Source organism: Lipotes vexillifer, unplaced genomic scaffold (assembly GCF_000442215.2).
Source record: "Lipotes vexillifer unplaced genomic scaffold, Lipotes_vexillifer_v1.1 scaffold189, whole genome shotgun sequence".
NCBI lineage: Eukaryota > Metazoa > Chordata > Mammalia > Artiodactyla > Lipotidae > Lipotes > Lipotes vexillifer.
Genome location: NW_006785816.1, coordinates 1,956,356 through 1,967,994, shown reverse-complemented (window position 1 = coordinate 1,967,994; position 11,639 = coordinate 1,956,356). Strand labels below are relative to the sequence as shown.

General features: G+C 52.9%; 1 protein-coding gene across 3 annotated transcripts in view; it reads left to right on the top strand.

Annotated features, from left to right (window-relative positions):
* Positions 1 to 11,639, top strand: part of GPR161 (G protein-coupled receptor 161) — a 47,292-nt gene that overhangs the window by 33,900 nt on the left and 1,753 nt on the right. For all 3 annotated transcript variants that reach the window (XM_007458106.1, XM_007458107.1, XM_007458108.1), the window contains 3 exons: positions 703 to 1,427; positions 7,145 to 7,249; positions 10,341 to 10,457. In XM_007458106.1, the coding sequence (XP_007458168.1) occupies positions 703 to 1,427; positions 7,145 to 7,249; positions 10,341 to 10,457 (947 nt within the window). The remainder of the gene's footprint in view (positions 1 to 702; positions 1,428 to 7,144; positions 7,250 to 10,340; positions 10,458 to 11,639) is intronic.

Genomic DNA, 11,639 nt, shown 5'->3' with positions numbered 1-11,639 from the left:
CCCCCCCCGGGGTTTTATCTTGTTTCTTCCCCTTCCTTATCTAGAGCAGATTATTTATCCTTTCTCTGCTGTTAAGATGAGGAGAATGATAATGCCAGTCACTCTAAAGACTTCTTGTGAGGATTAAATATCGCCCTTTCTGCTCCAGAGCCTCATACTCTGCTTATGTGTCTGTCTCCCCCTGCACCTTTTTACCTGTATTTCCGGTGCATAGCACAGTGCTTGGCATGTGGCAGGCCTTCAGTAAACGTTCACTGAATGAACGTACCCCATAATCCTTAGATGTTCTTCTGGTTTCTGAGGACCCTCTGAAAGCAGATCTAAAAGGATTACTGTCAGAAACACAGAAGTGATCTGGCTTGATGCATGATCCCTTAGAACTCCTGGAGATGCCTGAAGACTAGCCACACCCCCAAATGTGAGTGGGCTCTGGAAACAGGGCCGCCTGAGCTCTGTGTTCTTCCTGGTGTCCAGCCGTTCTCCGATGAAGAGTTCCACGGAGCTGTGTGACATGGCCAGTCTGTGACTTGTCCGGGGAGGGTTGAGAGAGAAGGTGCTACTTATAGAAGCATTCACCCCATGGCAGTATTGAATGAGAGAAATCCAACAGAGCTTGCTACCTAGGAGAGCAGTGGGTGCCCCTCCTGGTGTGTCTTCTCTATTTTTACTCCTCTCCCTCACCTGCCTCCATTCTTTTTCTAGCTACTATGCTGTCCTGTACCCCATGGTGTACCCCATGAAGATCACAGGCAATCGAGCCGTGGTGGCGCTTGCCTACATCTGGCTTCACTCCCTCATCGGCTGCCTGCCACCTCTATTTGGTTGGTCATCGGTGGAGTTTGACGAGTTCAAGTGGATGTGTGTGGCCGCGTGGCACCGGGAGCCTGGCTATACTGCCTTCTGGCAGATCTGGTGTGCCCTGTTCCCCTTCCTGGTCATGCTGGTGTGCTATGGCTTCATCTTCCGTGTGGCCAGGGTCAAGGCACGCAAGGTGCACTGTGGCACCGTGGTCCTTGTGGAGGAGGACGCGCACAGGAACGGGAGGAAGAACTCCAGCACCTCCACCTCTTCCTCGGGCAGTAGGAAGAACGCCTTTCAGGGCGTGGTCTATTCGGCCAACCAGTGCAAAGCGCTCATCACCATCCTGGTGGTCATTGGTGCCTTCATGGTCACTTGGGGCCCCTACATGGTCGTTATCACCTCTGAGGCCCTCTGGGGGAAGAACTATGTCTCCCCAACCCTGGAGACCTGGGCCACTTGGCTGTCCTTTACCAGTGCCATCTGCCACCCCCTGATCTATGGACTCTGGAACAAGACGGTTCGCAAGGAACTACTGGGCATGTGCTTTGGGGATCGGTATTACCGGGAACCGTTTGTGCAGCGGCAGAGGACTTCCAGGCTCTTCAGCATTTCCAACAGGATCATAGGTAACTTGGGAACTTGTCAGGGAAGGGATGCCCACCCTCAGGCGGGTGTAGCCTGTGGTCCTGCAGGCGCTCGGGCAGGTTGATGGGTGAGGTCTCAGACTGACTGCTGCTTCAGGGCTTAAAACACAGGTTTCCTTTGGGGAAGGAACATCCCAGAGTGTCCACTGTGATTCCCAAGCAGATTTCCTGAGCTCGGCAGTTCAAGTCAGGGTACACCAGAGTTCAGAAATCCGTGTTCTATGACCACAGCCATGGCCCACTGGTCTGGAGAGTACATTGATAGATCTATCTAGAGAAAAAAGAACACAAGCATTGGACCAGGCTACCTTCACCTTTCAGTGTTCCTTGAAGGCAGGGTCCTCTTTAAAGCACTTCCTACCCTCCTCAGCTACTCCTCCTGGACATACTCGTCTTGGGCCTTTCCTCACGGGTCGGTGGTTTCCTCGTATTGTCGCTAATAATTCAGGATGTGTCGATGGCGGACCTCCACTCTCTCATTGAAATGTCACTATCTGGTGTGTGTACAGCTGCTCCTCCATTTGGTAATTGATTTCGGAGCTAACAGTTTCTGGACATGGTCCCATCCCCTTTGATGAGACCCAGAGGAATTACTCTAGTGGGGGATAGATTTTTTTTTTAAACCTTTTTCTTTTGAGATAATTTTAGACTCAGTGAAGAGTTAGGAAAACAGTACAGAGAATACCCATCCACCCAGCTTCTCCTATTGCTAACATCTTGCCTAACCGTAGCACAGCTCTCAAACCTAAGACATCTCCAGGGGTGCAGCACTATTAACAACTACAGACTTGACTCAGATTTCACCCATTTTCCCATTGATGTCCTTTTTCTGTTCCAGGATCCAGTTCGGGATCCCACGTTGTATTCAGTTGTCACATCTCCTTTGTCTTCTTGAGTCTTTGACAAGTCTTTTTTTTTTTTTCCTTGTCTTCCATGACTTGACACTTTTTGTAGAGTCCTGATCGGGGATTTTGTAGAAGGCCCCTCAATTTGCATGTAGCTCATGTGTTCTCAGGGTCACAATGAGGTAATACCTTTTTGGCAGGCAAGGCTGGGCGGGTGATGTGCTCTTCCTAATGAGCATGCCAGGGGTACATATGTCAGTAGGTCGTCTTACTAGCTAGTTCTTACCCTGATCTCTCGCTTGATGTCTTAGCTTGGGCTGCTACAACAAACTACTGTAGACTGCATGGCTTAAACCACAGACGTTCATTTTTTCACAGTTCAGGAGGCTAGAAGTCTGAGGTCAGGGTGGCAACATGGTTGGGTTCTGGTGAGGACCCTCTTGCAGGCTGTCCTTTTGCTGTGTCCTCCCATGGCGGAGGGCTGGGGAGAGAGCAAGCTCTCCGGTCTCTTCTTATAAGCACCTCACCCTCGTGACCTCTTCTAAACCTCAGTACCTTCCCAAGGACCCACCTCTGAATACCATCACATTGGGGGTTAGGGCTTCAGTGTATGAATTTGGTGGCGAGTACTTTCAGTCCCTACAGTTAAGGTGGCGTCTGCCAGGTTTCCCCACTGTGAATTCACTGTTTTTTCCCTTGTCATTAATAAGTACAACATAGGAGATATTTTGAGGCTCCCACTGTTTGTAGCATGCACTGGTGGATCTTGCCTCTGCAGTTATGACTGTGTTGTTTGAGGGAGACTGTCATCTGGACAGGCTGTTGGAAGAGAGACTCTGAGGGCACTTATGAGACCATATTCAAGGAAAGCGCCAGTTCAGACTGCCGTTCTAGTCTCTTGCCAGACGACTCTGGGCAACTCATGCTGCTCGAGATAATTTTTCCTCCTCAGGAAATAGGTCTTCCACCTGCCGTCTCAAGAGAGTGGAAAGAAATAACAACTCTTAATTATCATGAATATTCAGTGGTAGTGATGATAGGAGTTTTTTCCGTGTGGCAATTAAACAAACCAATGTCACTTATTTATCTCAGGGACTAATGGAGTCTTCCTCCTTGAGAAAGGAAGGAATTCTGGGACTTTTTATTTTGACTATAGGAGAAAAAAATCTCTCAGGACCCCAGTATTTTAATTCCTGAAATGCCCGCCCCCTGCCACTGGCAAGACCGTGATTCCAAGTGTGACTTGTGAGCCAGGAGGAGTACATTCAGGGTTTGGTTTCATTTCACTGATGAACTTATTTGTTCAGATTTTGTAAAATCACTTACCTTCTAGGCAAAAAAAATAAAAAAAAAAAAACAACATTAATGTTTTCGATTCCAATGAAGTTAAGAATGAGGAAGGGAAAAAAATGAGGAAGGAGAATGGAGGAGGAGAGGGTAGATAGAAGAGAAGGAAACATCTGCTTTGGGGGCCAAGACTTCCCATGCAAGCCACTTGAGATTATCCTGGAAGAGTTTGTGGGGCCGTGAGAACAGGCGGAAAACACCCGCTGTGGTTGGGTTGGCAAGTCCAAGGCGGTGAGCAGTCTCCTCACTGAGGGAAAAGCAGTCTTGTGGGATGTGTTTGGGCTGAAGAGCATGTGGGATGGTGGGTTCTGAGTTGCTGGCCTTCCCCTTGAATGGGAGCTGGGGGCATCCCTGCTGTCTCTTCCCGGGACGTCCTGACTTGAGGAGGTGGGCAACAGCGTCATCAGGAGTCTTGGAAAGAGAGCAGTGCCCACCCCAGCTCCGCGCTCCGCTCCAGCCACGCCAGGAATGCCCACGGCCTTTCTGGTCAGGAGGGAGAACTCTGCCTTCCACCTCGCATCCCTGGTAAGAAGGATGGTAAGATTTGTTCCAAAGCCAGCAAGAAAAGGCTCGGAGGCCCCGGCTCGGTTTTGTTCCTCTCCGTTTGCATACGCATCTGCAAAGTTTTCACCAAAGGATTCAGTACATGGAATTATAAACTTTCCTAACAGTGCTTGTGAGCACAGGTGCAGTAAAGTGGCGCTTTCCTACTGACTCTGGGAGGCCAGGGGTTTTTTACACATGGAGTCATGTTTATTTCATACATAGATTTCAGCCATAATCCATGGATTTGGGTTTTCTCATTCTGTTAGCCCCAAACTGATGAAGTGCAGCAGCTTGGGTTTTCCCTGGGTGCCAGCTGTCACCGGGCCACCACAAGACGTTCTGCTTGTGAGGTCTCATTAGCAGATTCCCATGGGGCTCCCCTAGGAGTTGAGATCTCTGGCCTCCCTGGGGTTTTGCCAGGCAGGGCCACTTCATGGTGGGCAGGTCAGCCCTGGAGTGGACATTGATTCCAGGGCTGAAAGGTGAGCTAAATGCTTACGTTTGGTCTTGGGAGGCCAGACTACAAATCCAAAGCTGACAGGTGGCTACAGGTCATCGGAGCAAAGAAGGGGGCCTTCAGGAGAAAGGGCCACAGGCTTCTCCAGCAACTCTGCCACTCGCCAACCCAGTTGGGGTGGACAGCCCAGACATCACCCCAACCCAGGCTTCGAGGGAGGCCTTGGCATGGTGGGAGGCCAGCCTCTCCAAATGCTGTACTCGTGTGATGCTCGAAGCTCCTGGAACTGGGAATAGAGCCTTCCCATCTGTCTTCTGCAGAGAAGGACGCTGACTCCCATTTGCTCAGAGGAAATGCCCCACCTCAGGGCCCTTGTGAGGTCTGGGCTGGAGGGAAGGAAGGAGACCCTGGGGCCTTTGAATTTTCCTGCCTTGCTTTACCAAGTTCCCTTCCTGGCGCCACCTAGAGGTCTTCTGGTTACTTCAAAGTGCCAATGTCACCCCAGAATTGCACTCTGTTCTTTTAGCCTCTCAAAGGCACTCATGGCTCTTCTGGCCACTCCAGGCTTCTGATCTGATCCCTGTGCCTGTCGTTTTGTGCCTTTCTCTTTCTTTCTTTTTTAAAAAGAAATTTGTGAAAGGGGTTGGATTGGGCCCAGCCCGGTAGATGTGTTGTTGTTTCATGTGAAAAAACTCAGGGTAACTGAGTCTACTCTCCAGTGGTAAAATGCTGGATAAACACAGAATAGAGAGTTGCCGCCCAGCTGCCCTGTTTCCACATCTCTTAGCCGAGCCGCATTGGTCTGGCTCCAGTGATTTCTCCCGCTGGTAGAGACCGGGACTTGTGCCTGGCTCTCACTGCAGCCTCAGAGATGGCGTCCAGAACCCACTGTGGCCTCAGCCGTCCCGGTTGGCAGTGCACGTTCCCCCAGCGGCCCACCCCTCCGCAAGCCGGGCTTCCAGCTGAGACATAGTCATATTCTGAGGCGAAGACCCTGGAGGTGGCTGATCACGTTTGAGCTCTTCTCTGGCCCCAGACCTCCACACCAACCCCCAGGAGAGGGGAAGGCTCCTTGCAAAAGTGCTTTCCCCACAGGTCATGACAGGGAGCTTCTGAGAGCAGCGTGCTCTGACTGCACGGGTTCAGCCCCCATCATTTCCTCCGTGGCTCTGAAGGAGAAAGGAGAGCATGTGTGTCATGTCGCTTTGTCCCCTCAGAAGAAATTAGGATGAAGGTACAGGGTGGAGGTGTCTCCTGTCTGTAGGTTTGCTGCGGGGGAACGCTGGTGGTCCTTCATGGCAGGTAGGTAGGTCTTCCTCGTGAGATCGGAGGAGTTTGACTTTTCTGTGCTTTTCCTTAATTGCTAAGAGTGCCTTTTTTGTTAACTCCATGGTCTTTATGGCCTCCAGCTCTTTTGTTCATGGAGTCATTATTTTCTCAATTTTCTAAGGACACCCAATTAGAATTCTGTTTGTTTTCTGAAGCTCCCTGCGTTGTCTCCCGAGACATCCTTTTTTCTCCCTTCTCTCCTTCCTCCCTTCCTTTTTTATTCCCCCATCTCTGCTAGTGCCTTTCCTTAAGTATCTGGTGATCTCCACTGTCCCTCACAGTTAGTAAGTCGGCCCAGGAAAGCTGGCGGGAAGCCCTGGGCGGTGGTGGGACTGGGCCGTCTCACGGGGCGCCCAGATCTTGGGGTCTGTGGGGCTTTTCTCTCTGGCTGGCTGGATTTCCCTGGGGACGGGGTCTCTGGTCTCCTGCCCAGGTTAGGTGAGGCAGTGGGGTGGGGCTCCCACTGGTAACTATGTAGCCTCTCATTGTTCCCTCAGTTTTTGCCACGTTGCCATGTGCCTGGTGTCGCTAAGGCCAAGTCCCCCAGTTCACTCTGTCCACTCTGCTGCCAACATGGGGAATGGGAGCCTGGACCCCGAACTGGGAACAGCAGTGGAGGGGACCCACTGCTTCCTGTAGAGACTTTCCATCAAGCCCCACCTGCCTGCAGAGACTCCGGGCCTCCAGTTCCTGAGCTTCTGGGGGCCTCCTTCCAGGCCTCCCCCTGTGCCAGCCTCAGCTCTTTCCTGGGCTCGTTTCACTGCCCACTTCCCACCTTCCAGCTTACAAACATCCTCTTCATTTGGGGGTTTCGGCCTCTTCAAAAAACGTCCCTTTTGGTCTTCAGGTAGGATCTCGGGGGTTAAACGCGCACCCGTGTTTAACTGGTAGATCTCCCTCCCAGGACTGTTCACCTCGTTTTCTCTCCCACCTGCCTTGTTGGTGTTTGACGTTTGTCACGAGCGCTTCCCCTCTGGGGGGACCCAGTGAATCCTGTCACAGACTCCCCGGGATAGGAACAAGGGACAGAGGAAGGGCTGCCTAGAGCTTCGTGTCCTCAGTGCGTGGAGAGCACGCTTTGCGAGGAGGACAGAGCGGACAGGGGAGCGGAGGCGAGGCCCCTGGGGACTGGGCGGGCCGTGGATTGTGCAGTCAGTGCCGACCTTGCCTTGCAGACCTGGGCCTGTCCCCACACCTCACGGCACTCATGGCAGGCGGGCAGCCCCTGGGTAACAGCAGCAGCACGGGGGACACCGGCTTCAGCTGCTCTCAGGACTCAGGTAAGCCCCTCACCTGTCGCGCTTCCCCAGTGCCTGCCGGGTGGGAGCTGGTGCGGAGAGGGATGTCTCCCAGGGTGTGGAGGGGCGAGAGTCAAGGGTCTGGGTGTCCAGTCACGGCTCTTCAGCATCTCTGTGCCCCACTTTCCTCCTCTCTACAGTGGGGATCTCGCCTCCTGTTCTTCTCTCTGCCGTGCAGGGTTGTTGTGAGATTCAAATTAAGTGAAAGCCTTTGAAAAGCTAAAATGCTAAATGATTGTCAGTTGTTAACTCGAATTATAATAACCATCGTCCAGTGCAGGCTCCGGAGTCAACCTGCTTGGTTTTCAGTCTCGAATTGACTTTTAAGAGCTGTGTTATCTCAGACAAGCTGCTCAGTCTGTTTCTAAACCTTCGCGTTTCTCCATTTGTGAGCTGGGGCAGCCGTCCCTCTATCAAGGGCAGTTGCAACCAGGTCGGATACCTTGTCACCATCATTAGATGCCCTGCGACATGCCTATGGGGAACTCGGTCTCCCCAAAGAAACACATCTCCAACAGCATTCTCCAGACCCTCCCTGTAGCTGTGGCCCAGGGGATGGTGCCGGCCCAGGACTCCTCCCCACGCGGCAGGCTCTGTGATGTCACAGTCTGCTGCTGGCCGCTCTGGGGACCCAAGTGCCACACCCCGTGCTTGCCAGCTCATGACTGGATGAGAGGCTTGTGGGCAGAGGCCGTCGGTGTCCCTACGTCAGTCATTCATGGAGCTGACGAAGCACCCCGTCCCGGGGCTGCCGTCTGTCCATGTTCTGGGCGTGAAGGGAGGGTGCTAAATCCTGGCCCTCGACAGCAGGCTATCTGTGGGCATTTCCCTCCCTGCTCTTGCATCTCTCCTGCCGGGACCTTTGGAAAACTCCTCTCTGCCTTGACCTGTGTTTCTTGGCCTGAATCTGTGTCACGGAATTCCGGGGGTACCGGCCGTGGGCAGGGACCCAGACCAGGCCTCCTGCCGTGGAGCATTTCCCCGCAGGCAGAACATTCCCTGAGGATGTTCTCCCACTGGCAGCCCAGAGGCTTGAACCACTGGTAACACCCTCCCTTGTAGGCCCGAGTCCCTGCTGTGACTTGAAGGACAGACAGGAGGGTGAAAAAAATGCATACGTCCGTTTTGGCCGAACAAACAAGCTTGCAATGGAAATCCGCACTACCATGAAGTCTCCCTTCCCCCGAGAGCAGGAATCCATAGGCAGAGTGACATTCATTCATTTAACAGCTGTTTACTTGCCACGCCCTTGCTTTGAGCAGACAGTGCGCTAGGTTCTGGAGATGTAGTGGTAAACTGCCCTCATGGGGCTTTCCGTCTAGTGGGAAAGACGGCCATCCCGTGTGCTTTAAATGGGTGAATTCTGTGGGATGCGAATTATACCTCAATAATTCTGCTTTTAGTAAGGGTGATGAGAGCTATGGAAGGGGAAGCCGAGTGCTGTGAGGACACATAACGGAGTTGTATGTGCCCCCTGTTGGGGAGAACTTGTCGGCGGGGAGGGCGGTGTTAGAAAAGCTTCTCTGAGGAAGTGATGTTAAAATCTGAAGAGTGAATAGAAGGTGACCAGGCAAAAAGGAGTAAGGGGACAGCGTTGTAAGCCAGCGGTCCCCAACCTTTTGGGCACCAGGGACCGGTTTCGTGGAAGACAATTTTTCCACGGACCGGGGAGGGCGTGGTTCAGGCAGTGATGCCAGCGATGGGGGAGCCACAGGTGAAGCTTCGCTCGCGTGCCCACCATTCACCTCCTGCTGTGCGGCCTGGTTCCTAACAGGCCTCAGCCCGGTACCGATCCGTGGCCCGGGGCTTGGGGACTCCTGTTGCAGGCAGAAGAAAGAGCGTGGGCTTTGGGGTCACACAGACCGGAGTGTGAGCTTCAGCCCCGCTGTTTATTAGCCGTGTCCTCACGAGTGATGACTTCCATTGATGAGGCACCTGTGGTGCGCCAGGCAATGTGTCACATCTTCACACGTCTGAACTCAGAATCCTCCCAACAACTCTATGAGGTAGAGAGAATTACGATCCCCATTTTGTAGACAGGAAAGGATGCTGAGGGACTAAATATCCTGCCTGTGATCCTAGATCTGTCCGATTTGGGAAGCTGTGTGCTTAACCACCATGTTGTGAAGTCTGCTAGAGGAACACGCCTTTTCAGGTGGTTCTGCAAAAACACATGAGGGGGGCTTCCCTGGTGGCGCAGTGGTTGAGAGTCCGCCTGCCGATGCAGGGGACACGGGTTCGTGCCCTGGTCCGGGAAGATCCCACGTGCAGCGGAGCGGCTGGGCCCGTGAGCCATGGCCGCTGAGCCTGTGCGTCCGGAGCCTGTGCTCCGCAGCGGGAGAGGCCACAGCAGTGAGAGGCCCGCGTACCGCAAAAAAAAAAAAAAACAAAAAAATAACATATGAGGAGTTCCCAGCTCCCCTTTCTTCCTAATTTCCTGAGCACCAAGGCCTTGAAGGACTGATAGCTGGAGACTAAGACAGAACAAGACTGGTGCCCCCCGCCCCACCCCTGCCTGCCCTCCTGCCCAGCTCTCTCTCATAGGACTTCCTTCCTTTCTGCCTTTTCCCCACTTTTTGGGGGGCATATTTCTCAATCCCTTTTTGGCCCCCAAAGAACTTTACATGTTCAGGTTTGAAATGTTTATCTAGCACAGCATACTTTAACTAGAATGATAGAAATTCAGACTGTAAGAAGAATCACTCTGAACACAAAGCCCCTTTAATAGGGCCCCCTCCTCCGCTCAGCCCGACTGCCCTTCCCCATTCCAGGTCTGGCAGACTCATCACTTGTGAGTCTGCTCGCTGTGGCAGGTAACCCGTCCGCCTGGATAACGCTGCTATATTTTTGGTGTGTCTGAAGCAGCCCCAGTGGCTGGCTGCAAACTCCCTGAAATGGGACGAGAGACAGTGTGTGTCCTGGGCAAATGCTGCAGGGCACTTGGTTGCACCTGATTGTGGTGCATAAACGAAAGGGGAGAGAGGGATGCAAGGGGTGTGAGCGAGGGCGAGAAAGGTGGCGAGAAGGACTTGGTGTTGCCTGTTGTAGGCGCACAATCTGCCCTTGGTTTTAGGAACGGATGTCATGCTGCTCGAAGACTTCACGTCTGATGACAACCCTCCCTCCCACACTTGCCCACCCAAGAGGAGGAACTCAGTGACGTTCGAAGATGAAGTGGAACAAATCAAAGGTGGGTTTCTGTGACTGATGGCTTCAGGGAAACGGGGGAAAGGAAAGAATCTTAGGAAAGCTCCTTGGCCCAGCCTGCTCCCATCCCCAGCACACCAGGGCTCCCGCCTTTGCCCAGCCCCATGTCACTCCCAACCTGCCAGTCTCACTTGAGTCCTTAGGCTTCCAACTCTCGGAGCAAGCAGCATCTAAGGCTGGGCAAGCAGTGGCCTACGTACACAGACAGACAGACACACACGCACACACAATTCCCATCTCCTCCCTCAGGAAGTTGCCCGACTGGGTACAACAGTTTCTGAGCCCTCCATGGTTTCTTTCCTTTATGGATGATGTGTGGTTATGAGTCTGAACCTGCCCTCTTTGAGCCTTGGCTTCCTCACTTGGAAAATGGAAGTCATTGCCCAATGAGTGCGCCGACTTCAGTGGAGGCAAAGGCCGCCGTCTTGATTGGCCTGTTGCCTCTGAAGCTGATGGGGGCGCTGGGTTCCTGTGAGAGGAATGAGTTCTGCTATAATCCAGTCCCTACGTTTTTCTGCTCCAGTTGCTCTGAATTCAACCCTCAGCACTCTCGGTGCCTCTGGAACTTGGGGTCTAGTTTCCCATCCAGATATGCTGATTAGAAGAGTGACAAAGGAGCCATCCAGGCTGCCCACAAATGGAAGAATCTCTTTTTTTCTGAATCCCACCCGGTGGTGAGGACAGCCACCGACATGGCCGGGTGTGGATGTGGTGGAAGAGTCCAGGGACTTTAAGACAGAAATTCTTCAGAAATGCTGAGCACCAAAATAAATATGGGCCAGCTCAGAGTTTTAGGTTCATAATTTGTCCCCTCTCTTCTGCCACCTCCTCCCTGATTCCAGGTGAATGGAGGGGTGGTCATGGACGCCAAGGAGGCAGATATCAACTCGTCTGCTTTACGGGCGAAGTGGATTCAGGAACAGAGCTTGAATTAGCAGCTTCATGGGCTTTATTATATGTTACTCCCGTGTTAAAAAAAATGGAATAAAGCCCTCCGCAATCCATCCAGCCCGCATAGGGCCAAGCCTGCCCCATCCAGCCTACATGTTGGGGGATGGCAGTTCCAAAGGCGCCTTCTCTGCACGCCAGGCAGGGAGCAGGCACGTGTGTAGGACCATGTCAGTCCTCCCGGGAGTGAGTGGCAGGGCAGAGGTCCTCCCCTCTT